The sequence below is a fragment of the Blennius ocellaris genome, assembly GCF_963422515.1.
Source record: "Blennius ocellaris genome assembly, chromosome: 17".
NCBI classification, from domain to species: domain Eukaryota; kingdom Metazoa; phylum Chordata; class Actinopteri; order Blenniiformes; family Blenniidae; genus Blennius; species Blennius ocellaris.
In genome coordinates, this window is record NC_137666.1 from 24,213,982 (window position 1) to 24,238,439 (window position 24,458).

General features: G+C 51.7%; 1 protein-coding gene across 1 annotated transcript in view; it reads right to left on the reverse strand.

Moving 5' to 3' along the window:
- syne1b (spectrin repeat containing, nuclear envelope 1b) overlaps positions 1 to 24,458 on the reverse strand; it is a gene marked incomplete at its 5' end in the record, with an annotated part of 131,929 nt that overhangs the window by 89,039 nt on the left and 18,432 nt on the right. Inside the window, 30 exon segments of the mRNA XM_080513104.1 lie at positions 97 to 284; positions 427 to 525; positions 605 to 832; positions 2,744 to 2,894; positions 2,987 to 3,147; positions 5,017 to 5,157; positions 5,391 to 5,567; positions 6,574 to 6,741; positions 6,827 to 6,991; positions 7,064 to 7,172; positions 8,866 to 9,074; positions 9,977 to 10,135; positions 11,233 to 11,367; positions 11,473 to 11,637; positions 11,722 to 11,880; positions 13,392 to 13,559; positions 15,020 to 15,163; positions 15,244 to 15,396; positions 15,470 to 15,634; positions 15,728 to 15,930; positions 16,163 to 16,183; positions 16,278 to 16,374; positions 16,455 to 16,623; positions 16,706 to 16,818; positions 16,904 to 17,068; positions 17,229 to 17,366; positions 17,883 to 17,990; positions 20,825 to 20,869; positions 21,989 to 22,092; positions 24,145 to 24,341. Coding sequence (XP_080369230.1) covers positions 97 to 284; positions 427 to 525; positions 605 to 832; positions 2,744 to 2,894; positions 2,987 to 3,147; positions 5,017 to 5,157; positions 5,391 to 5,567; positions 6,574 to 6,741; positions 6,827 to 6,991; positions 7,064 to 7,172; positions 8,866 to 9,074; positions 9,977 to 10,135; positions 11,233 to 11,367; positions 11,473 to 11,637; positions 11,722 to 11,880; positions 13,392 to 13,559; positions 15,020 to 15,163; positions 15,244 to 15,396; positions 15,470 to 15,634; positions 15,728 to 15,930; positions 16,163 to 16,183; positions 16,278 to 16,374; positions 16,455 to 16,623; positions 16,706 to 16,818; positions 16,904 to 17,068; positions 17,229 to 17,366; positions 17,883 to 17,990; positions 20,825 to 20,869; positions 21,989 to 22,092; positions 24,145 to 24,341 — 4,404 coding nt within the window.

A 24,458-nucleotide genomic window follows, 5' to 3' on the forward strand; every position in this document is an offset into this window, starting at 1 on the left:
TGTGACTCTGAGTGTGAGTGTGAGTGTGAGTGTGAGTGTGAGTGTGAGTGTGAGTGTGAGTGTGAGTGTGAGTGAGTGTGACTGAGAGCGTTGTACCTCTGCCATAGCGACAGCAGGTTCTCCAGGATGCTCTGCTTGTCCTTGGCTTCCTGTACGAGCTGCTCATACTGTCGGTTCACAGTCGTCAGCGTCTGCTCCGCCTGCTGCCGCTCGCTCAGCCGGCGAGCCGCCGCCGCCAGAGACTGCAACGCTCCTCGCTGGCGCTCCAGAGCCTGACACACCTCCTGCTGGAGACCAGCCAGTCAGTGTGTGTGTGTGTGTGTGTGTGCGTGTGTGTGCGTGTGTGTGTGTGTGTGTGTGTGTGTGTGTGTGTGTGTGTGTGTGTGTGTGTGTGTGTGTGTGTGTGTGTGTGTGGTGTGTGAGCACCGTGTGGTGCTGCAGAGCTCTGTAGGTCTCTGAGGAGGACGAGCAGCAGTCGATGGGGGTCTTCAGGTTGGCGTCCTGCTCGCTGAGAGACGTTTGAAGCTGGAGGACGGACGAACCAGATGAACCAGATCAATAACCTGCTACCAGGTCAGATCTAACTGAGCAGCTGGTCGCTCACCTGGTCCAGGCTGGAGGTGAACTTCTGCTGGTGGGAGGAGCTCAGCTCCAGCTGTGCGTCCAGCTGCTGCAGGCTCTCCTTCAGCTCCTCCCAGTAACGGCCGATCTGCGTCAGACGGGCTCTGATCCGAGCTGCTTCCCCCGAAGACACGAACCGAGTCAGAGCCTGGGAGGACGTCTCCAGTCCGGAGGGGACGTCGGCCCGCTGCTGGAGCTGTGTGCCGACCGCCTGCAGGGAGAAACCAGCTCTACCTCAATGAAACCAGCTCTACCTTAATGAAACCAGCTCTACATTAATGAAACCAGCTCTGCGTTAATGAAACCAGCTCTACATTAATGAAACCAGCTCATAATGAAACCAGCTCTACCTCAATGAAACCAGCTCTACAGTAATACAACCAGCTCTACCTCAATGAAACCAGCTCTACAGTAATGAAACCAGCTCTACCTCAATGAAACCAGCTCATAATGAAACCAGCTCTACCTTAATGAAACCAGCTCTACCTCAATGAAACCAGCTTACAATGAAATCAGCTCTACCTTAATGAAACCAGCTCTACTTTAATGAAACCAGTTCATAATGAAACCAGCTATACCTTAATGAAACCAGCTCTACGTTAATGAAACCAGCTCATAATGAAACCAGCTCTACCTTAATGAAACCAGCTCTACGTTAATGAAACCAGCTCTGCGTTAATGAAACCAGCTCATAATGAAACCAGCTCTACCTTAATGAAACCAGCTCTACCTTAAGGAAACCAGCTAATAATTAAATCAGCTCATAATGAAACCAGCTCTACCTTAATGAAACCAGATCAATGTTAATGAAACCGGATCTACGTTAATGAAACCAGTTCATAATGAAACCAGATCAATGTTAATGAAACCGGATCTACGTTAATGAAACCAGTTCATAATGAAACCAGATCAATGTTAATGAAACCGGATCTACGTTAATGAAACCAGCTCATAATGAAACCAGTTCTACCTTAATGAAACCAGCTCATAATGAAACCAGATCTATGTTAATGAAACCAGCTCTACCTTAATGAAACCAGCTCTATGTTAATGAAATCAGTTCATAATGAAACCAGCTCTACATTAATGAAACCAGCTCTGCGTTAATGAAACCAGCTCTACATTAATGAAACCAGCTCATAATGAAACCAGCTCTACCTCAATGAAACCAGCTCTACAGTAATACAACCAGCTCTACCTCAATGAAACCAGCTCTACAGTAATGAAACCAGCTCTACCTCAATGAAACCAGCTCATAATGAAACCAGCTCTACCTTAATGAAACCAGCTCTACCTCAATGAAACCAGCTTACAATGAAATCAGCTCTACCTTAATGAAACCAGCTCTACTTTAATGAAACCAGTTCATAATGAAACCAGCTATACCTTAATGAAACCAGCTCATAATGAAACCAGCTCTACGTTAATGAAACCAGCTCATAATGAAACCAGCTCTACCTTAATGAAACCAGCTCTACGTTAATGAAACCAGCTCTGCGTTAATGAAACCAGCTCATAATGAAACCAGCTCTACCTTAATGAAACCAGCTCTACCTTAAGGAAACCAGCTAATAATTAAATCAGCTCATAATGAAACCAGCTCTACCTTAATGAAACCAGATCAATGTTAATGAAACCGGATCTACGTTAATGAAACCAGTTCATAATGAAACCAGATCAATGTTAATGAAACCGGATCTACGTTAATGAAACCAGTTCATAATGAAACCAGATCAATGTTAATGAAACCGGATCTACGTTAATGAAACCAGCTCATAATGAAACCAGTTCTACCTTAATGAAACCAGCTCATAATGAAACCAGATCTATGTTAATGAAACCAGCTCTACCTTAATGAAACCAGCTCTATGTTAATGAAATCAGTTCATAATGAAACCAGCTCTACCTTAATGAAACCAGCTCTACCTTAATGAAACCAGCTCATAATGAAACCAGCTCATAATGAAACCAGCTCTACCTTAATGAAACCAGCTCATAATGAAACCAGCTCTACAGTACACGTTATCAACTGCCCACCAGAGCTGTTGCAGGTGTTAAAGCTGCGTGGCGCCAGAGGACCGACGGCTCATTGATCTGAGCTGTGTTTGCAGGAAGTCTCTACCTTCACGTTCTGGATCTGATCCTCCAGAGGCGACGAGGACGACTTCAGGACCTCCAGCTGCTTCTCCTTCTCAGAGATCCAGGAGGAGAAGGCTTCAAAAGCAGCTCTGAACCGATCCCACTGGTCCTTCATGTCCTCCAACGTCTGAACGCTGGAGACGAGAGACAGACGGTAACCTGCCGTGTTCACGTCAAGAGGAAGGGCGTCACAGTGGGGGGCCACTGAACCGGGTCACCATCTTACTCGGTTGTGAGTCCGGACTGGACCGAGTCCAGCTGCTGACTCAGCGCTCCGACCTGCTGCTCCAGCAGACTCTGGTTCTTCGGTCCCAGCTGGATCTCTCTGGATCTCTTCAGCAGCGTCTTCATGTGCTGAACCTCGGCGTCACACTGCTGCAGCAGCACCTGCTCACAACACAGCTCTGATTGGTGGGGGGGTCACCAGGAGGTACCAGGGGGGTAACTGAGGGGGTACCGGGGGGATCACCAAGAGGGTAATAGGGGGGTGTAGCCAGAGGAGGGTCAACCAGAGAGGTAACCGGGGGGGGGGGGGGGGGGGGTCAACGAGGGAGGGTAACTGAGGGGTGGTAACAAGGAGGGGTAACTGGGGGGTGACCAAGAGGGTAACCTGGGGATAACAGGGGGATAACTCAGGGGGTGACCAGGGAGGTAACCAGGAGGGGTAACCATGGAGGTAACTGGGGGAGTTACCAGGGGGGGTAACTTGGGGTGTAGCCAGGGGAGGGTCAACCAAGAGGGGTAACTGGGGGGTGACCAAGAGGATAACCTCGGGTTAACTCAGGGGGTAACCAGGGAGGTAACCAGGAGGGAGGGTAACTGGGGGGGGGTGTTACTGAGGAGGTAACCAGGAGGGGTATCTGGGGGGTGGATTGGGAAAACTCTGTACCAGGGAGAGGGGTGACCAGGGGGGTAACCAGGGAGGTAATCGGGGGGGGGGGGGGGGGGGGTCAACTAGGGAGGGCAACTAAGGAGTAACCAGTGTGGACCAGGAGGTGTGGACCAGGAGTGTGGACCAGGAGGTGTGGACCAGGAGTGAGGACCAGGAGTGTGGACCAGGAGTGAGGACCAGGAGTGTGGACCAGCAGTATGGACCAGGAGGTGTGGACCAGGAGTGTGGACCAGCAGTATGGACCAGGAGGTGTGGACCAGGAGTGAGGACCAGGAGCGTGGACCAGGAGTGTGGACCAGGAGTGAGGACCAGGAGTGAGGACCAGAAGTATGGACCAGGAGTGTGGACCAGGAGTGAGGACCAGGAGTGTGGACCAGGAGGTGTGGACCAGCAGTATGGACCAGGAGGTGTGGACCAGGAGTGAGGACCAGGAGGTGTGGACCAGCAGTATGGACCAGGAGGTGTGGACCAGGAGTGAGGACCAGGAGGTGTGGACCAGAAGTGTGGACCAGGAGGTGTGGACCAGGAGTGAGGACCAGGAGTGAGGACCAGCAGTGTGGACCAGGAGTGTGGACCAGGAGTGTGGACCAGGAGTGAGGACCAGGAGTGTGGACCAGCAGTATGGACCAGGAGGTGTGGACCAGGAGTGAGGACCAGGAGGTGTGGACCAGCAGTATGGACCAGGAGGTGTGGACCAGGAGGTGTGGACCAGAAGTGTGGACCAGGAGTGTGGACCAGGAGTGAGGACCAGGAGGTGTGGACCAGCAGTGTGGACCAGGAGTGAGGACAAGGAGTGAGGACCAGGAGTGTGGACCAGGAGTGTGGACCAGGAGGTGAGGACAAGGAGTGAGGACCAGGAGTGAGGACAAGGAGTGAGGACCAGGAGTGAGGACAAGGAGTGAGTACCAGGAGTGAGGACCACGAGTGTGGACCAGGAGGTGTGGACCAGGAGTGTGGACCAGGAGTGAGGACCAGGAGTGTGGACCAGGAGGTGTGGACCAGGAGGTGAGGACCAGGAGTGAGGACAAGGAGTGAGGACCAGGAGTGAGGACCAGGAGTGAGGACAAGGAGTGAGGACCAGGAGTGTGGACCAGGAGGTGAGGACCAGGAGTGAGGACCAGGAGTGAGGACAAGGAGTGAGGACCAGGAGTGTGGACCAGGAGGTGAGGACCAGGAGTGAGGACCAGGAGTGTGGACCAGGAGGTGAGGACCAGGAGTGAGGACCAGGAGTGAGGACCAGGAGTGAGGACCAGGAGTGAGGACAAGGAGTGAGGACCAGGAGTGTGGACCAGGAGTGAGGACCAGGAGTGTGGACCAGGAGTGTGGACCAGGAGTGAGGACCAGGAGTGAGGACCAGGACCTACCCCGGCCTGCTGCAGCTCTGCCGCCAGGCTCTCCGGGCTGCTGAAGTTCAGCTCTCTCTCCGTGGTCGAACGAGCTTTATTGACGAACTCCTGCACGGCTTCCTGTTGACTGTCGAACTGCTGCCAGGCGGCCAGGGTGACCTGAAACCACAACCAGGGACTCGTCTGGACCGGGACCCTTCACACAACTGACACTGTGTATGAACCGGTTAGGGTCAGGGATGAAGGTCGGGGGTCAGGGTCAGAGGTCAGGGGTTGTACTCATTGTAAAGGTTAGGGATGAAGGTCGGGGGTCAGGGTCAGAGGTCAGGGGTTGTACTCATTGTAAAGGTCAGGGATGAAGGTCAGAGGTCAGAGGTCAGTGGGCGGCTCACCTCCAGGCTCTGCTCCTGGGACTCCATGTTCTGCTCCACCTTGCTGAGCGTGTTCTCCAGGTTGTGCAGGTCGAGCTGCAGAGCTTCTGCTACACCTTCCTCCGCCTGCAGCTGCTGACCTCTGGTCACCAGCTGCTGCACGTCTCTCCTCCTCAGCTTCACACGCTGCAGCTGCTGCTGTGGAGCGCACGCACACACACACACACACACACACACACACACACACACAGAGGGTGAATGTATGTGGCGGTGCAGTGCGGGCAGACTGTTCTGGTCATGTGACCTCAGAGGGTCAGAGGTCACCAGGTCACCAGGTCAGAGGAATCCAGCAGGAAGCAGAGCGACCGCCACAAAACTCCAAACCAAGACTTCTCATGGTGAATCGACACAAAGAGCCGTGGTTCAGTTCTGGGTTTGCTTCAGGCACTGACTGTCTGGAGTCACTGACCACATCCAGGATGAGACTGTTCCTGCGTACCGATACAAGTGTTGACCGATGTTAACTAGCTGTTAACTAGCTGTTAACTAGCCCCTGTCGCAGCGGAGAGCAGAGTCACCGGCAGCCGAACCACACTTCTCTGGCCTGGAGGGGGAAGTGTGACAACCTGGACGAATCTACAGGAGCTGAACCCGGAATCAAACCGGGTTCCTTTTCCTGTCGCTGCTGGACACCGACTGCCCATCGGGCCATACAGTGATGTGTACCTGGAGGTACAGGGTAAGGAGTCTGTACATGGAGGTACAGGGTGAGGAGTCTGTACATGGAGGTACAAGGTGACGTGTCTATACCCAGCAGTACAGGGTGATTGGTGTACCTGGTGACCCAGCAGTACAGGGTGAGAGGTGTACCTGATGACCCAGCAGTACAGGGTGAGAGGTGTACCTGGTGACCCAGCAGTACAGGGTGAGGTGTACCTGGTGACCCAGCAGTACAGGGTGAGAGGTGTACCTGGTGACCCAGCAGTACAGGGTGAGGTGTACCTGGTGACCCAGCAGTACAGGGTGATTGGTGTACCTGGTGACCCAGCAGTACAGGGTGAGAGGTGTACCTGGTGACCCAGCAGTACAGAGTTAGAGGTGTACCTGATGACCCAGCAGTACAGGGTGAGAGGTGTACCTGGTGAACCAGCAGTACAGGGTGAGAGGTGTACCTGGTGACCCAGCAGTACAGGGTGAGGTGTACCTGGTGACCCAGCAGCAGCTGCTGAGCCTCTCTGGAGGTTGAGCAGTCCAGGATTCTGGAGACCTCGGCCTGGGCGTCTCTCTGACCCTGAACCAGGTCTTCTATGGTGGTCTGGACCTCGTCCCTGAACTGGACACAGTCCCCGACCGCCAGGACCGTCTTCTCGGCCTGAGAGCAGAGGACAGACGTACAGGAAGTGGTTGAGAAGGGTTCAGGACCCCCACCTCCATTGACGAGGCAGAACTTCCTGTACCTCGGCCAGTGAGGCCAGAAGAGCCTTGCAGTCGGCGGAGAGCTTGCTCAGAGCGCCGCTCTGCCTCTGGGCGTCGTCCTCGCCACTGATCTCCATCAGAACCGCCATGCGGGCCTTCAGCCAGCCCAGGTTCCCCTCCTGGAGCTCTGCGTCGTTCCTCAGCTCCTGCAACGTCCGTCCAGCGTGACCCAGAGCTTCTTCTCCTCCGCCCACCTTCCCTTCCCTCCCTTCACTCACCGCGATGCTGGTCTTCACCTGGCTGTACCTGCGGGGGTCGTTGGCTCGGTTCCTCAGCAGCCTCAGGTGACTCTCTTTAGAAATGAGCCAGCAGGACAGCTCGGCGTACCTGGAGGACACCAAGGTTCTGCTTTAGGTCTGAATGTTTCTGCAGCAAACTGCTGCAGTGGCGGTGCAGAGATCTTCTTTCTCGCCAGCCTTCTCCAGAAAAACATTCCATCCTCACGTCACTATGAACTCGGCTCCACACAAGGCTTCAGGGCCTGTAGTACACATGGCAGGCCTCTAGGGGCGCTGTGACTCACCAACCACAACAAAAACACAGAAGAAGACAGAGCACATAGAAATTCCTGCTCATTAACCTCTATATCAGTGTTTTTCAACCACTGTGCCGCGGCACACTGGTGTTCTGTGAGATTTAATCAGGTGTGCCGTGGGAAATTATCCAATTTTTTCTAAAAAAAAACATTTCCTCTCTCAGCCGCTGTCAGAGCAGTGTGCAGAGTAATCAAGTATAAATACTGTGGCGAGTACCATGGAAGAATTGCTCTGAGCCGAGATTCTTTCCTGCCAGCTGATCACTAGAGGCTTTTATTGTGACATGAACACACGCAACCGGAACTTCATAAGAGGATGAGACTCCACACAACACATTTCTCCCTCCTGGTTGATCACCAACATCCAACAAACCAAACTAGACGAAATAATGAACTATCTGAACCGAGGAACAAAAACACAACACAAGCACAAACCAACACACACAACAAGCCCAACAATAACCCTCCATAACCTCCGGCAACACATAACCTGAACTCCCATCATGCACTGCAGCGACCAACTCCGTGATGCTACAATACTCTTCACCACTAGAGGGCAGCACAGAACTTTGCCGGTGAAATGTAAAGTGACAGACGTCAGTGTGGTTCATCTCCACCTCCTGCTACCATCTTGTATCAAAGTACTGTGTCAGTGACAGTGATGGAGAAGTTTTTGAAAAGGAAGAATGCTCTGCTACACATATAGATCCTAGGCTAGAAAATCCACAAAAACATTCGTAGCTCGCTTGCTAGTCCACGTAGCAACACAAGTAATGCCTCATTTTAAAGCTGAGAAAACGCTCTAGCCCATGGAATCTTCATGGAAAAATTATAGGGAGGGGGAAAGGTCTTCCACGGGATAGAGCTTTTCTTCAGCTTTAAAATGAGGTATTACTTGTGTTGCTACGTGGACCAGCAAGCGAGCTACGAATGTTTTTGTGGATTCTCTAGCCTGGGACCTTTATGTGTAGCAGAGCGGGAGACCTCTCCAAGATGGCGGCGCTGTGGGCACGTCACCTCAACAGCCACTGATAGGCTGTGCAGCATCCAGTGTTTACATCTATGTTTGTGGTTATTTGATGACATCACGGACCACGGCGGGGGAAGTGAGGGCCGATTACCTCATCTTTTTTCCACAGATGATCGTTTTTGCGAGCCGGGGTTTTAGAATTTCTCCCCCCTAGGACCCGTGTTAAAAAAAAACAACGTTTTCACGCTTCTAAAACCGCCTCATGTGGACGACAGGCCAGAAACATCTGGTCTAGGTGAACCTGGTTCTGGTGTGGACGGACCCTGAGTGAGTGTGGTATGAAAAGCTGCTGTGCACGTAGATATCTATACACACAGTAACATGGCTGCCACCGTCACTGAAACAATGACGGCTCTCAATGTGACCTGCCGGAACTCTTGTAATCAGATTACTGTGGGAATGCAAAGAACCCTGCAGTCGTGCTCTCAGACCTCGTGACCGAGAGACACACAGACCTGGAGTTGTACTCCTTCCATTTGTCCGGGTGCTGCAGCAATTTCTGATGCGTGTCCTCGATTTCCTCCCGCAGCTCGGCCACGCCCCTCCGGGCCGCCTGCAGGGTCTGGAGGGCGGCGTGCTCCTCCGGAAGCTTCTGGCACAAGTCCTCCATCTGCTGCAGCCTCCGCTCACACAGGGACTGAGGGCCCTTCTGCCTGAAGAAGGCCTGGACACACACACACACACACACACACACACACACACGCACGCACACACACACACACACACACACACACACACACACACACTCTGGTGAGGCTGCCCCTCAGCAGCCCTGATTCTTATCAACCTCTCCACTTCCCCCCAACCAGCGGACTGTCGTCAATACGTTCCGTCCTGAGAGGATCGATACCGGTGATCAGGTTCCTCCAGGTCAGCGGTCCCCAACCCCCCAACCCCCCAACCCCCGGGCCATGGATCAATTGGCACCGGGCCGCCCAAGAAATAATTAATTATTTCCGTTGTATTCATTATCTGAGTCTGAACAATCTTTTATTTTGAAAAATGACGGGATTCTCTGGGTTACCTCTCGGTCACTTGAGCGCCAAACGTTTAACCCACAAGCTAGCAAAATGAGCGAAAAACAGACGTGTTTGGAAAGTTTCTTTTGGAAGGGGAAAAGGGTGAAGAGACAGAGGGAGAGCCTACAACTTCCAAGAAAAAGAAAGTTTTTAACAGACGGTACCAGGAGTTCTACTTGAAGTATGGATTGATGGCGACAGGTGATTCCCACAGACCAACAGGCTAACGGCTAACGGCTAACGGCTCTAACGAGGCAATGAAGCTTTCAAAATGGCTTTGCCACTTGGAGACCAAGCACCCTGGATTAAAAAACAAGCCCCCGGAGTATTTTTTATAACGTTTGTTATTTTATTATAATATATATTTCTTTATTATTTAGTGTCACGTTTATTATATTTGCAATATAAACAATCTACGACCCCCCCCCTCCCCCCCCCCCCCCCCCCCCCGGTCTGCAGTACAATTGTCAAGCATTGAGCGGCCGCGGTAATAAAAAGGTTGGGGACCACTGCTCCAGGTGATCAATGCGTGTGGTGGTCAGCTCACCCTGTGCTCCTTCACCAGCCTCTCACTGCCCGCGCTGGCCAGGTGGCGGTTCTGCCGGGTCAGCTCCGCCCGGCAGTCCTGCAGCACCACCTGCAGCCTGCTCCACTCCACCTCCACCTTCAGCTGCAGCAGGTGAAACGGCGCCTCCGTCTGGACGTCCTGGGGAAGAACAGTGGCGGCAGCATCAGCAGCGTCGTTCACATCATGGATGACTCGGCGTGTATTGAGCTAAAGTTACAGTTGATTGATGACTCAGCATCTTTTTAAACTAAAGTTCGACTTTATTGATGACTCAGCATGTTTTAAACTACTTAGTTTATTGATGACTCAGCATGTTTTAAACTAAAGTTAGACGATGATGACTCAGCATGCTTTAAACTAGTTATACTTTATCAGTGACTCAGCATGTTTTAAACTACTTAGTTTATTGATGACTCAGCATGTGTTAAACTAAAGTTAGACTTTATTGATGACTCAGCATGTTTTAAACGACTTAGTTTATTGATGACTCAGCATGTTTGAAACTAAAGTTAGACTCTTGACTCAGCATGTGTTAAACTAAAGTTAGACTTTATTGATGACTCAGCATGTTTTCAACTACTTAGTTTATTGATGACTCAGCATGTTTTAAACTAAAGATAGACTATGGTGAGTCAGCATGTTTTAAACTAGTTATACTTTATTGATGACTCAGCATGTTTTAAACTAAAGTTAGACTATGATGACTCAGCATGCTTTAAACTAAAGTTATACTTTTTTGATGACTCAGCATGTTTTAAACTAAAATTATACTTTTTTGATGACTCAGCATGTTTTAAAGTGGTGTGTGATTGATGATCCTATGTCAGCAGTAGGAAGTGGCATTAACCCAGTGCTTCTCAAATGGTGGGGCGAGCCCCCCTGGGGGGGCGTGGTGGGGTGTCAGGGGGGGCGTGAGGCGGGCGCGACTTTCAGTATTAGTGTCTTTATTCATGCTTGAACGATAAAAAAAGAGCCTCCAGCTCATTTTATTAATTTATTTTGATAATCAGGCGATTGTATGCAGAATGCTGGTGCCAGCAACTCATACAGTGGTTTATACAGATAAATAAATAAATATTATCAGGTTCTCAATGGTCGTACAATTCAGGGGGGGGGGCCTGAAAAAAATTCTGTCCTCTAGGGGGGGCATGACAGAAAATAATTGAGAACCACTGCATTAACCTGAGATAGGAGACATTAGACTCATTCTCAAGCTGAGCTGTGAGACCAGATACCTTCCAGTGCCTGTGCAGCCTGCGGACTGTTTCCTGCAGCGCCTGCTGTTCCAGGTCCGGCAGGATGTCCGTCAGCTCGTCACAGGCCTTCAGGAAGGAGTTCAGAACCCGCTGGTCCAGCTGTCCAAAGAAGTCCTGCAACACCCAGGGAGTCCAGGTTTCCCAGGGAGCTTTCATCTCACCTCGCTGTCCACTCTGACTCCACCCGCAGAGGGTGGAGGCGGTTGCAGCAGAACCTACCGTGTGTCTCTTGAGCAGCTCCTCGGGGTCTCCCCTCTCCTGCAGACAGTTCTGGGCCATCTTCAGCACCTTCTCCAGCTCCACCCGAGACTCGTCGAAGCGCTTCATCAGGCTGCTGTTGGCCTCCACCTGCTTCCGCCACTCGGTGGAGTCCCGGATCATGTTCTGGACACAAACGTGGACGTTCAGAGGGGCGGAGCGGCTCCGGCTGAGGAGCGGCGGCGGTGGCGGCAGGAGGCGCCGGCTCACCTGGGAGGACGTCTGCAGGTCGGCCACCCGGCTCTGCAGGAGGCTCAGGTCCATGTGCTGCAGCGTCTGGCTGCAGCTCAGGACCTTCTGGATGCTCTGGTGGTTCTTCTCAATCACCGTCAGGCACTTCTTACAGCTGTGTGTGAAGGTGGCCAGCTCCTGCAGCACGGAGGACGTCACTGGTGACTGGTGGGGCCTAGCAGGTAACTGGTAACTGGCAGCAGGTGACTGGTAGGAGCTAGCAGGTAACTGGTAGCAGGTGACTGGTAACTGGTAACTGGTGGGACCTAGCAGGTAACTGGTAACTGGTAGCAGGTGACTGGTTGGACCTAGTAGGTAACTAGTAGCAGATAACTGGTAGCAGGTGACTGGTTGGACCTAGCAGGTAACTGGTAGCAGGTGACTGGTAACTGGTAACTGGTGGGACCTAGCAGGTAACTGGTAACTGGTAGCAGGTGACTGGTTGGACCTAGTAGGTAACTAGTAGCAGATAACTGGCAGCAGGTGACTGGTTGGACCTAGCAGGTAACTGGTAGCAGGTGACTGGTAACTGGTAACTGGTGGGACCTAGCAGGTAACTGGTAACTGGTAGCAGGTGACTGGTTGGACCTAGCAGGTAACTAGTAGCAGGTAACTGGTAACAGGTAACTGGTGGGATCTAGCAGGTAACTAGTAGCAGATAACTGGTAGCAGGTAACTGGTAGGAGCTAGCAGGTAACTGGTAACTAGTAGTAGGTAACTGGTAGCAGGTGACTGGTAGGAGCTAACAGGTAACTGGTAGCAGGTGACTGGTAACTGGTGGGACCTAGCAGGTAACTGGTAACTGGTAGCAGGTGACTGGTTGGACCTAGCAGGTAACTAGTAGCAGGTAACTGGTAACTGGTGGGACCTAGCAGGTAACTGGTAACTGGTAGCAGGTGACTGGTTGGACCTAGCAGGTAACTAGTAACTGGTAACTGGTGGGATCTAGCAGGTAACTGGTAACTCGTAGCAGATAACTGGTAGCAGGTGACTGGTTGGACCTAGCAGGTAACTGGTAGCAGGTAACTGGTAGGAGCTAGCAGGTAACTGGTAACTAGTAGTAGGTAACTGGTAGCAGGTGACTGGTTGGACCAAGCAGGTATCTGGTAGCAGGTGGCTGGTAGGAGTTAGCAGGTAACTAATAGCAGATAACTGGTAGCAGGTGACTGGTTGGACTTAGCAGGTAACTGGTAAGAGCTAGCAGGTAATTGGGAACTGGTAGCAGGTGACTGGTAGGACCTAACAGGTAACTGGTAGCAGGTGACTGGCTGGACCTAACAGGTAACTGGTAAGAAATAGCAGGTAATTGGTAACTGGTAGCAGGTGACTGGTAGGACCGAGCAGGTAATTGGCAGAACCTCACAGGTAACTGGTGGGACCTAGCAGGTAACTGGTAACTAGTAGTAGGTAACTGGTAGGAGTGAACAGGTAACTGGTAACTGGTAGAAGGTGACTGATAGGAACTAGCAAGTAACTGTTAGCACGCAACTTGTAGCAGGGTAGTGGTAGCAGGTAACTGGAAGGAGCTAGCAGGTAACTGGTAGGAGCTAGCAGGTAACTGGAAGGAGCTAGCAGGTAGCTGTGAGTAGATAACTGGTAGCTGGTAACTTGTAGCAGATAACTGGTAGCAGGTAGTTGGTCCACCTCACCTGACACTTCTGTTTGAAGTCCAGCGGCCCCTCAGACTCGGTCCTGCTGGTGATGTGACTGGACTTCTCCAGAGCCTGGTAGAAACCAGTGATGTTCTTCTCCATCTCTTCCAGAGGAGGCAACAGAGACTGAGACTCTCTGAGCAGAGGCAAACATCTGTCTCTGACCTGAGGAGGAGAGTGTGTGTTCATGAGTGTGTGTTCATGAGGAGTGTGTGCTCATGAGGAGTGTGTGTTCATGAGGAGTGTGTGTTCATGAGGAGAGTGTGTTCATGAGGAGTGTGTTCATGAGGAGTGTGTGTTCATGAGGAGTGTGTGCTCATGAGTGTGTGCTCATGAGTGTGTGTTCATGAGGAGTGTGTTCATGAGGAGTGTTTGTTCATGAGGAGTGTGTTTTTACCTCAGTGAGGAGTGTGTTCATGAGGAGTGTGTGTTCATGAGGAGTGTGTGTTCATGAGGAGTGTGTGTTCATGAGGAGTGTGTGCTCATGAGTGTGTGATCATGAGTGTGTGTTCATGAGGAGTGTGTTCATGAGGAGTGTTTGTTCATGAGGAGTGTGTTTTTACCTCAGTGAGGAGTGTGTTCATGAGGAGTGTGTGTTCATGAGGAGTGTGTGTTCATGAGGAGTGTGTGTTCATGAGGAGTGTGTGTTCATGAGGAGTGTGTTCATGAGGAGTGTGTGTTCATGAGGAGTGTGTGCTCATGAGTGTGTGCTCATGAGTGTGTGTTCATGAGGAGTGTGTTCATGAGGAGTGTTTGTTCATGAGGAGTGTGTTTTTACCTCAGTGAGGAGTGTGTTCATGAGGAGTGTGTGTTCATGAGGAGCGTGTGTTCATGAGGAGAGTGTGTTCATGAGGAGTGTGTGTTCATGAGGAGTGTGTGCTCATGAGTGTGTGTTCATGAGGAGTGTGTTCATGAGGAGTGTTTGTTCATGAGGAGTGTGTGTTTACCTCAGTGAGGAGTGTGTTCATGAGGAGTGTGTGTTCATGAGGAGTGTGTTCATGAGGAGTGTGTTTTTACCTCAGTGAGGAGTGTGTTCATGAGGAGTGTGTGTTCATGAGGAGCGTGTGTTCATGAGGAGAGTGTGTTCATGAGGAGTGTGTTCATGAGGAGTGTGTGTTCATGAGGAGTGTGTGCTCATGAGTGTGTGTTCATGAGGAGTGTGTTCATGAGGAGTGTTTGTTCATGAGGAGTGTGTGTTTACCTCAGTGAGGAGTGTGTTCATGAGGAGTGTGTGTTCATGAGGAGTGTGTTCATGAGGAGTGTGTTCATGAGGAGTGTGTGTTCATGAGGAGTGTGTTCATGAGGAGTGTGTGTTCATGAGGAGTGTGTTCATGAGGAGTGTGTTCATGAGGAGTGTGTATTCATGAGGAGTGTGTTCATGAGGAGTGTGTGTTCATGAGGAGTGTGTTCATGAGGAGTGTGTTCATGAGGAGTGTGTTCATGAGGAGTGTGTGTTCATGTCAGTGAGGAATCTAAATGTAATTTGAGTACACCAGTGTAAAGCTGCAGGTCAGCTGAACCAGACGAGGCTGGAGGCCATAAAGACGTCTGGACCGGAGCTTCTGGAATCAACGCTGCTGCTTCTGCGTCCTGAATGTTGCTGGCAGGCCGAGGAGCACACACACCTTACTGAGCTGCTCTTTGATGGAGGCCATGACCGCCGTCATGTGAGCCAGCTCTTCCTCTGCAGTGTCTTTGGCGAGCAGCTGTGCCGTGCGGCTCGCCGCCTTGCAGGCCGCCTCCATGGCTGGAACCTTGTGCTTGATTTCCTAGCAACAGGCACCAAACACAGTGAGACGGAGCCTGACGGAGGGCTGGAGAGCTGGAGAGCTGGTGAGAGGCTCCCTACCTCCATGTCCTGGGTGAAGGCTCTGACGTTCAGGAAGGACACCTGGACAGGAGCCGTCATCTTTTCGTTGGTGGCGTCCATGAACATCTTCAAGGTGTTGATCCCGTCGTGGTAATCCTGTCTGAGCTTGTCCACCTCGTCCGCCCGGGCGTACTGTCGTACAGGAGCACAGAGCGGCTTGTACCTCCGTCCCTCGCATGTTTGACGTGTTTCTTGCTGGACTTACATGTTTCACTTTGACGAACAGCTCCCTCCAGCGGCCGTTGAGCAGCAGCAGCTGCTGCTTCAGGTCTCTGGAGATGGTTTCGTCACACGTCTCGATCAGGAAGTTCCCCGCGTCGTTCATGTCCATGTGCTGCTGGATCCAGTGGGAGAAGTTCCTGAAGAAGTCCTGCGAGTCAGAAAGATCAAGAGAGAACCGGTGAGCCGGTAGCACGGGCCAGTATGTGTGTGTGTGTGCGTGTGTGTGTGTGTGCGCACTCACGCGCTTGGCGCTCTCTGATTGGTTGAGCATCTGCTCAGCGTCCTCCAGCCAGGCCTGCAGCGCCGCCACGGTGCTGCTGTACTTGTCCCAGTTGGACATCACCTCCTCCAGCATGCTGCGGACGCTGCGGAGCTCCAGAGACAAGTTCTTCCACTGGGCCGTCGTGTCGCCGAGGAACCTGCTCACACCTTCTGCTTCGTCGACTGAGGGACCAGACATGGAGCTCTTCAGCTTCGGCTCAAGTACAACAAGTGTGAGTGAAGAGGAGGCGGCGCTCGTCCGGCCTCGGGGGTTGGTGGTACAGGAGGTCAGAAGGTCAGAAGGTCATGCCGGCCGTGGGGACTCCCGTCATGCAGGATGCAGTGTGTTTCTCAGTTTGTTTAGAGGAGGTCAGAGGGAAGAGCGCAGGAAGGGTTCTGGACTTTTTAGACTTACCTTTGTTACAGGTCTTAGACCCTGTAACGTGAAACCGACAGTACAGATGTTCACAAACACCCTCCTCATTCACAATGTGCAGATAGCTTGTGACCGCGGGACGAGAAGGTCTTACTTGAACTGTCGGACCGAACGTACACCTCTGCGGCTTGCTTCAGGGCCGTGAAGATCAGCTCGTACTGCTCGAAGAAGCGATGTCCTTCGATGACGGTCTGAGACGGACAGAAGAACACAAGGCTTGGCTCAGGAACCCGAGGAACCCTCCCCCGCTCTCCACAAGACCTCCACCTACAAGGTAACTCTGCAGCAGCAGCTCCACGGAATCTCGGCGGCCATATTTAATGATCCAGGACTTCAGCTTCGACTCGGCCAGCGCCAGGAACGCCATCACCCGATATTTCATTTCCCAGAATTCCATCTTGATCAGGTGGGTGTGTGACGACGTGGAGACGAAGTTGAACCTGCAAAGGAACCCGTTGTTGATTGTTGATGTTGATGTTGGAGGGACAGGAAGCTGGCGGAGCAGGGAAGTGGAGGCCTTACCGCTCTGCCAGGTCCTGGAGCTGCTCTGGAGGAACAGGGACTCCGTTCACGGCTCGGTCTCTGTGGATCTGCTGGAACGTCTGTCTGTGTGATTCCAGACTCTGTAGAACCTCCTGCAGAACCAGACACCAGAGGGAAAGTCGTCCTCACGTCCTCCGTCCTCCGTCACCGGACAGCGTGGGGGACGCCGCGCCTTACCTTGTGATGCTCTAACTTCCTGTGGAGCACGTTGGCCGTCTCCTCGTGAGCCAGCGTGGAGGGAAGGTCCTCCCTCAGGGCCAGCTCCACCCGGTGAAGCCACGCCCCCATCGCCCCCAGGGGGCCGGGCAGGGACTGGTCCAGGTGGATGTGCCAGTCCAGCAGCTGGAACAGAGCCCAGAACTCAGAGGAGGTTCTGCTGGTTCCACCTGCCACCCACACAGACCTTGCTCCTCCTGCTACTGCTCCTGCTCCTCCTGCACCTCCTACTCCTCCTCCTCCTCCTCCTCCTCCTCCTCCTCCTCCTCCTCCTCCTCCTCCTCACCCTGGCAGACACCCGGTCCCAGGCCTGCTTCACCAGAGCCTGCTCCACCGACAGCTTGCCCTCCTTGTTGACGGGCTGCAGCAGCGGCTCGCTCTGCTTCTTCTTCATCTCGTACTGAACTCTGAAGCTCTTGAAAGCCTGAGAAGAGGAGAGAGAAGAGGAGAGAGAAGAGGAGAGAGAAGAGGAGAGAGAAGAGGAGAGAACAGGAGAGAGAAGAGGAGAGAGCAGAGGAGAGAACAGGAGAGAGAAGAGGAGAGAGAAGAGGAGAGAGAAGAGGAGAGAGCCGAGGAGAGAACAGGAGAGAGAAGAGGAGAGAGAAGAGGAGAGAGAAGAGGAGAGAGAAGAGGAGAGAGAAGAGGAGAGAGCAGAAGAGAGAACAGGAGAGAGAAGAGGAGAGAGAAGAGGAGAGAGAAGAGGAGAGAGAAGAGGAGAGAACAGGAGAGAGAAGAGGAGAGAGAAGAGGAGAGAGAAGAGGAGAGAGAAGAGGAGAGAACAGGAGAGAGAAGAGGAGAGAGAAAAGGAGAGAGAAGAGGAGAGAGAAGAGGAGGGAGAAGAGGAGAGAGAAGAGGAGAGAGAAGAGGAGAGAGAGAGTGAGAGGAAGAGTGAGAGGAAGACTCCTGCCACGGTGATGAAGGCTGTCTGGACGAGTCTCACCTGGTATTTGTCAGTCAGGTTTCCTTCTGCTCCTTGAGCTCGCAGGACGTCTCTCTCCAGCTGGTCCAGGAAGACCTTCAGCTCCCTCAGCATCTTCCTCTCCTCTCGCTGTGGAGACAGAGGGACACGTCACACCAGACACCAGTCCCTGGGTTTCCAGGTCAAGTTACAGACAGTCCCTGGGTTTCCAGGTTAAGCTACAGACAGTCCCTGGGTTTACAGGTTAAGGTACAGACAGTCTGTGAGTTTCCAGGTTAAGTTACAGACAGTCTGTGAGTTTCCAGGTTAAGTTACAGACAGTCCCTGGGTTTCCAGGTTAAGCTACAGACAGTCTGTGGGTTTCCAGGTTGAGTTAAAGACAGTCCCTGGGTTTCCAGGTTAAGCTACAAACAGTCTGTGGGTTTCCAGGTTAAGTTACAGACAGTCTCTGGGTTTCCAGGTTAAGGTACAGACAGTCCCTGGGTTTCCAGGTTAAGTTACAGACAGTCCCTGGGTTTCCAGGTTAAGGTACAGACAGTCCCTGGGTTCCCAGGTTAAGCTACAGACAGTCCCTGGGTTTCCAGGTTAAGCTACAGACAGTCTGTGGGTTTCCATGTTAAGTTACAGAGGGGCTCTGGGTTTCCAGGTTAAGTTACAGACGGTCTGTGGGTTTCCAGGTTAAGTTACAGACAGTCTCTGGGTTTCCAGGTTAAGCTACAGACAGTCTCTGGGTTTCCAGGTTAAGTTACAGACAGTCTCTGGGTTTCCAGGTTAAGTTACAGACAGTCTCTGGGTTTCCAGGTTAAGGTACAGACAGTCCCTGGGTTTCCAGGTTAAGCTACAGACAGTCTCTGGGTTTCCTGGTTAAGTTACAGACAGTCTCTGGCTTTACAGGTTAAGTTACAGACAGTCTGTGGGTTTCCAGGTAAAGCTACAGACAGTCTCTGGGTTTCCAGGTCAAGTTACAGACAGTCTATGGCTTTACAGGTTAAGTTACAGACAGTCTCTGGGTTTCCAGGTTAAGTTACAGACGGTCTCTGGATTTCCAGATTAAGTAACAGACAGTCTGTGGGTTTCCAGGTTAAGTTACAGACAGTCTGTGGGTTTCCAGGTTAAGTTACAGACAGTCTCTAGGTTTCCAGGTTAAGTTACAGACAGTCTCTGGGTTTCCAGGTTAAGGTACAGACAGTCCCTGGGTTTCCAGGTTAAGTTACAGACAGTTTCTGGGTTTCCAGGTTGAGTTAAAGACAGTCTCTGGGTTTCCAGGTTAAGTTACAGACAGTCTGTGGGTTTCCAGGTTAAGTTACAGACAGTCTCTGGGTTTCCAGGTTAAGGTACAGACAGTCCCTGGGTTTCCAGGTTAAGTTACAGACAGTCTGTGGGTTTCCAGGTTAAGTTACAGACAGTCTGTGGGTTTCCAGGTAAAGTTACAGACAGTCTCTAGGTTTCCAGGTTAAGTTACAGACAGTCTCTAGGTTTCCAGGTTAAGTTACAGACAGTCTCTGGGTTTCCAGGTTAAGTTACAGACAGTCTGTGGGTTTCCAGGTTAAGTTACAGACAGTCTCTGGGTTTCCAGGTTAAGGTACAGACAGTCCCTGGGTTTCCAGATTAAGTAACAGACAGTCTCTGGGTTTCCAGGTTAAGGTACAGACAGTCCCTGGGTTTCCAGGTTAAGTTACAGACAGTTTCTGGGTTTCCAGGTTGAGTTAAAGACAGTCTCTGGGTTTCCAGGTTAAGTTACAGACAGTCTGTGGGTTTCCAGGTTAAGTTACAGACAGTCTCTGGGTTTCCAGGTTAAGGTACAGACAGTCCCTGGGTTTCCAGGTTAAGTTACAGACAGTTTCTGGGTTTCCAGGTTGAGTTAAAGACAGTCTCTGGGTTTCCAGGTAAAGCTACAGACAGTCTGTGGGTTTCCAGGTTAAGTTACAGACAGTTTCTGGGTTTCCAGGTTGAGTTAAAGACAGTCTCTGGGTTTCCAGGTTAAGCTACAGACAGTCTGAGGGTTTCCAGGTTAAGTTACAGACAGTCCCTGGGTTTCCAGGTTAAGTTACAGACAGTCTGTGGGTTTCCAGGTTAAGTTACAGACAGTCTCTAGGTTTCCAGGTTTAGTTACAGACAGTCTGTGGGTTTCCAGGTTAAGGTACAGACAGTCCCTGGGTTTCCAGGTTAAGTTACAGACAGCTTCTGGGTTTCCAGGTTGAGTTAAAGACAGTCTCTGGGTTTCCAGGTTAAGTTACAGACAGTCTCTAGGTTTCCAGGTTAAGTTACAGACAGTCTCCGGGTTTCCAGGTTAAGGTACAGACAGTCCCTGGGTTTCCAGGTTAAGTTACAGACAGTTTCTGGGTTTCCAGGTTGAGTTAAAGACAGTCTCTGGGTTTCCAGGTTAAGCTACAGACAGTCTGTGGGTTTCCAGGTTAAGTTACAGACAGTCCCTGGGTTTCCAGGTTAAGTTACAGACAGTTTCTGGGTTTCCAGGTTAAGATACAGACAGTATCTAGGTTTCCATGTTAAGTTACAGACAGTCTCTGGGTTTCCAGGTTAAGCTACAGACAGTCTGTGGGTTTCCAGGTTAAGTTACAGACAGTCCCTGGGTTTCCAGGTTAAGTTACAGACAGTTTCTGGGTTTCCAGGTTAAGATACAGACAGTATCTAGGTTTCCATGTTAAGTTACAGACACTCTGTGGGTTTCCAGGTTAAGCTACAGACAGTCCCTGGATTTCCAGGTTAAGCTACAGACAGTTCCAGGTCTCCAGACCTTGGACGTGGGTCTAGATGAACGTACCTCCAACATTTGCTCTATGTCTTGAGCAGCAAACTGTCCAGAAGCAGAGGCGGAGAGAAAGAAGCACGTCATCATAAAAGCGTCAGAACAGCAGGAAGGAGGAAAAAGAAAGAAAGAAAGAAAGAAAGGATGGAAACAGGATGAGAGCCGCTGCAGACAAACAGGCTGGACTGTGTCTCACCTGCAGCGCCGGCGCTGACAAGGTGGGAACTGAACCCAGACGCTGCTGCAGGTGCAACCAAACAAACAAACAAAACATAAAGCAACAAGGAATTAAATGTGATGATAAAGTGAAAAACAAAACAAACCGCTGATGAATTCATGATTAATCTCTTCCTGAATCAGTCAGTTCATCACACTTTCTTTTCAAACTTTAGGGGTTTTCAGTTCTATTTTTCCTATAGACATTTGTCTCATGTACAAAGTTCATTGGAGAAAATAATGTGGAAATGAAAATGTCTGCCTGAAGTGAGGTGAGGTTGAGGTTGAGAGTGAGGGTGAGGTTGAGGGTGAGGTAGAGGGTGAGGTATAGTTTGAGGGTGAGGGTGAGGGTGAGGTAGAGGTTGAGGGTGAGGTATAGTTTGAGGGTGAGGGTGAGGTAGAGGTTGAGGGTGAGGGTGAGGTAGAGGTTGACGTTGAGGGTGAGATTGAGGTTGAGGGTGAGGGTGAGGGTGAGGTTGAGAGTGAGGGTGAGGGTGAGGTTGAGGTTGAGGGTGAGGTTGAGAGTGAGGTAGAGGGTGAGGGTGAGGTTGAGAGTGAGGTAGAGGGTGAGGGTGAGGGTGAGGGTGAGGGTGAGGGTGAGGTTGAGGGCGAGGTTGAGGATGAGGGTGAGGGTGAGGGTGAGGTTGAGAGTGAGGGTGAGGGTGAGGTTGAGGTTGAGGGTGAGGTTGAGAGTGAGGTAGAGGGTGAGGGTGAGGTTGAGAGTGAGGTAGAGGGTGAGGGTGAGGGTGAGGTTGAGGGCGAGGTTGAGGATGAGGGTGAGGGTGAGGTTGAGAGTGAGGGTGAGGGTGAGGTTGAGGTTGAGGGTGAGGTTGAGAGTGAGGTAGAGGGTGAGGGTGAGGTTGAGAGTGAGGTAGAGGGTGAGGGTGAGGGTGAGGTTGAGGTTGAGAGTGAGGTAGAGGGTGAGGGTGAGGTTGAGAGTGAGGTAGAGGGTGAGGGTGAGGGTGAGGGTGAGGTTGAGGTTGAGGTTGAGAGTGAGGTAGAGGGTGAGGGTGAGGGTGAGGTTGAGAGTGAGGTAGAGGGTGAGGGTGAGGTTGAGAGTGAGGTAGAGGTTGAGGGTGAGGGTGAGGGTTAGGGTGAGGGTGAGGTTGAGGGTGAGGGTGAGGTTTGTCTCTGGAGCTGCTACCTCGTCCGTCTGGCCGTCGGCCTGCTGAGGGTTCGGGTGGAGCTTCAGGAACTGAGCCACATACGTCATGATGGACTTCTCATCTGGCTTGTCCACGTCCACGTCTGCAGAGCAACACACACACACACACACACACACACACACACACACACACACACACACACACACACACACACACACACACACACACACACACACACACACACACACTGCTGGAGGAACCCTGGGGCATCATGAACTTGTCTGCATGAGGAGACGATGGAGTCTCATAGGACATGAAAACATTTCTCATCCTCCAGAGGACGAATCTACCGAGACCCTACCGAGATGATCATCTCCACCCTGGACCTATGATTATCATCTCCACCCTAGACCTATGATTATCATCTCCACCCTGGACCTCCAGCTGATGATCATCTCCACCCTGGACCTATGATTATCATCTCCACCCTGGACCTATGATGATCATCTCCACCCGGGACCTCCAGCTGATGATCATCTCCACCCTGGACCTATGATTATCATCTCCACCCTGGACCTATGATTATCATCTCCACCCTGGACCTATGATGATCATCTCCACCCGGGACCTCCAGCTGATGATCATCTCCACCCTGGACCCATGATTATCATCTCCACCCTAGACCTATGATTATCATCTCCACCCTGGACCTCCAGCTGATGATCATCTCCACCCTGGACCTCCAGCTGATGATCATCTCCACCCTGGACCTATGATTATCATCTCCACCCTGGACCTATGATTATCATCTCCACCCTGGACCTATGATGATCATCTCCACCCGGGACCTCCAGCTGATGATCATCTCCACCCTGGACCTATGATTATCATCTCCACCCTGGACCTATGATTATCATCTCCACCCTGGACCTATGATGATCATCTCCACCCGGGACCTCCAGCTGATGATCATCTCCACCCTGGACCCATGATTATCATCTCCACCCTGGACCTATGATTATCATCTCCACCCTGGACCTATGATGATCATCTCCACCCGGGACCTCCAGCTGATGATCATCTCCACCCTGGACCCATGATTATCATCTCCACCCTGGACCTATGATTATCATCTCCACCCTGGACCTATGATGATCATCTCCACCCTGGATGATCATCTCCACCCTGGACCTATGATTATCATCTCCACCCTGGACCTCCAGCTGATGATCATCTCCACCCTGGACCCATGATTATCATCTCCACCCTGGACCTATGATGATCATCTCCACCCTGGATGATCATCTCCACCCTGGACCTATGATTATCATCTCCACCCTGGACCTCCAGCTGATGATCATCTCCACCCTGGACCTATGATTATCATCTCCACCCTGGACCTATGATGATCATCTCCACCCGGGACCTCCAGCTGATGATCATCTCCACCCTGGATGATCATCTCCACCCTGGACCTATGATTATCATCTCCACCCTGGACCTATGATGATCATCTCCACCCGGGACCTCCAGCTGATGATCATCTCCACCCTGGACCCATGATTATCATCTCCACCCTGGACCTATGATGATCATCTCCACCCTGGATGATCATCTCCACCCTGGACCTATGATGATCATCTCCACCCGGGACCTCCAGCTGATGATCATCTCCACCCTGGACCCATGATTATCATCTCCACCCTGGACCTATGATGATCATCTCCACCCTGGATGATCATCTCCACCCTGGACCTATGATTATCATCTCCACCCTGGACCTATGATGATCATCTCCACCCTGGATGATCATCTCCACCCTGGACCTATGATTATCATCTCCACCCTGGACCTATGATTATCATCTCCACCCGGGACCTCCAGCTGATGATCATCTCCACCCTGGATGATCATCTCCACCCTGGACCTATGACTATCATCTCCTCCCTGGATTATCATCTCCACCCAGGACCTATGATGATCATCTCCACCCGGGACCTCCAGCTGATGATCATCTCCACCCTGGATGATCATCTCCACCCTGGACCCATGACAATCATCTCCTCCCTGGATTATCATCTCCACCCGGGACCTCCAGCTGATGATCATCTCCACCCTGGATGATCATCTCCACCCGGGGCCTCTCAGAGCACAGCGCTGACGGAGGGGGACGCTTGTACAGCAGCAGCTTCACCTTCCGGGTCCAGCAGTCGGGGGATCCCCAGCTCGTTCTCTGCCAGAGCGAAGGCGTCCTCCAGATTCTCCCTGTTGCTTCTCCGTCTCACGGCCTCCATGTCCACCAGGTCCGGCCTGATGGCGTGCACCACCAGCTGGAAGGCCACGCCGTCCCTCCAGCTGGGGCCGAAGTCCTTCACCTCCACAGCCTGGTGTCTGGAAGACAGGCGCAACTGAAGGCTGTGGGCTGGTTCATGTTCTGACACCATCAGCCTTTGTGCCTCAGAGTTTTACTGTGACATGTTGGGGTTAGAACAACGATGTAACTGCCAC